The sequence below is a fragment of the Austrofundulus limnaeus genome, unplaced genomic scaffold (genome assembly GCF_001266775.1).
Source record: "Austrofundulus limnaeus strain Quisiro unplaced genomic scaffold, Austrofundulus_limnaeus-1.0 Scaffold2906, whole genome shotgun sequence".
NCBI classification, from domain to species: domain Eukaryota; kingdom Metazoa; phylum Chordata; class Actinopteri; order Cyprinodontiformes; family Rivulidae; genus Austrofundulus; species Austrofundulus limnaeus.
In genome coordinates, this window is record NW_013955308.1 from 9929 (window position 1) to 10938 (window position 1010).

General features: G+C 40.9%; 1 protein-coding gene across 1 annotated transcript in view; it reads right to left on the reverse strand.

The window, feature by feature from the left end:
* LOC106511545 (microtubule-associated protein RP/EB family member 1) overlaps positions 1 to 282 on the reverse strand; it is a gene marked incomplete at its 5' end in the record, with an annotated part of 5734 nt that extends 5452 nt beyond the window's left edge. The window contains 1 exon segment of the mRNA XM_014000305.1: positions 173 to 282. Within this exon segment, the coding sequence (XP_013855759.1) occupies positions 173 to 282 (110 nt within the window).
* Positions 283 to 1010: the final 728 nt, after the last annotated feature.

The following is a 1010-nucleotide window of genomic DNA, read 5'->3' on the forward strand; positions in this document are numbered from 1 at the left end:
ATGGAGGACAGACTATAGTATAAAGAGCTTTGAGTAACCTGGTTGGAGAAAAAGATGCTGTATAAGTAAGTAAAGTCCATTTATCATTAAATCAGATACATATCCCATGTTTTTGATCTAAGCTAAGACCTGCAGAGTGAACACAGGCTTTATTATACAGCAGTGTTCTGACCTCATTCAGGAGCTCCGCCCTCTCCTCTGGTGCCCCTCCCATCCCTGGCTTCTTGGTGCCAGCAGGAGCCACTTTAGGTGCCACTTTTGCAACAGGTGGTCTCTGAGGGGCTGAGGAGACAAGAACCAGAAAATCACTCTTCATACAATATTTAAAAACTACACAAATAAAACAGAGAGCAATAATTTACAAATCACAATAAATATAAATGTCTACAAGTTATCTAAACCAAGAATCTGTAGACATTTTTTAAAATGAAAATAGATTATTCTGAGCTCAACCTTTACTTCTGGGGGATTCGGCTCTTCTACAATCACTCTTTTAAAGGCAGTCAACTCACTGACCTGCTGCCAGTTAGGGCTGAAATGATTCCTCCTTTAATTTGACTCACTTGATTACAAGAACACTCAAAACAATATATCTGCCTTAAAGTGTCATTACAAACACATGCTGTTAAAATGTCCTGTGCAGCTTTGTTCACCCAGAACGGTATTTGTGTTGCAGCGCTTCTGCTAATGGCTACACTGTTGACATGTGTATGCTAGTGGCTAAACTGTTGACATGCATATGCTAGTGGCTACACTGTTGACGTGCGTGTGCTAGTGGCTACACTGTTGATGTGTGTATGCTAGTGGCTACATTGTTGACATGTGTATGCTAATGGCTACACTGTTGACATGTGTATGCTAGTGGCTACACTGTTGACATGTGTATGCTAGTGGCTACAGTGTTGACATGTGTATGCTAATGGCTACAGTGTTGACATGTGTATGCTAATGGCTACAGTGTTGACATGTGTATGCTAATGGCTACAGTGTTGACATGTGTATGCTAATGG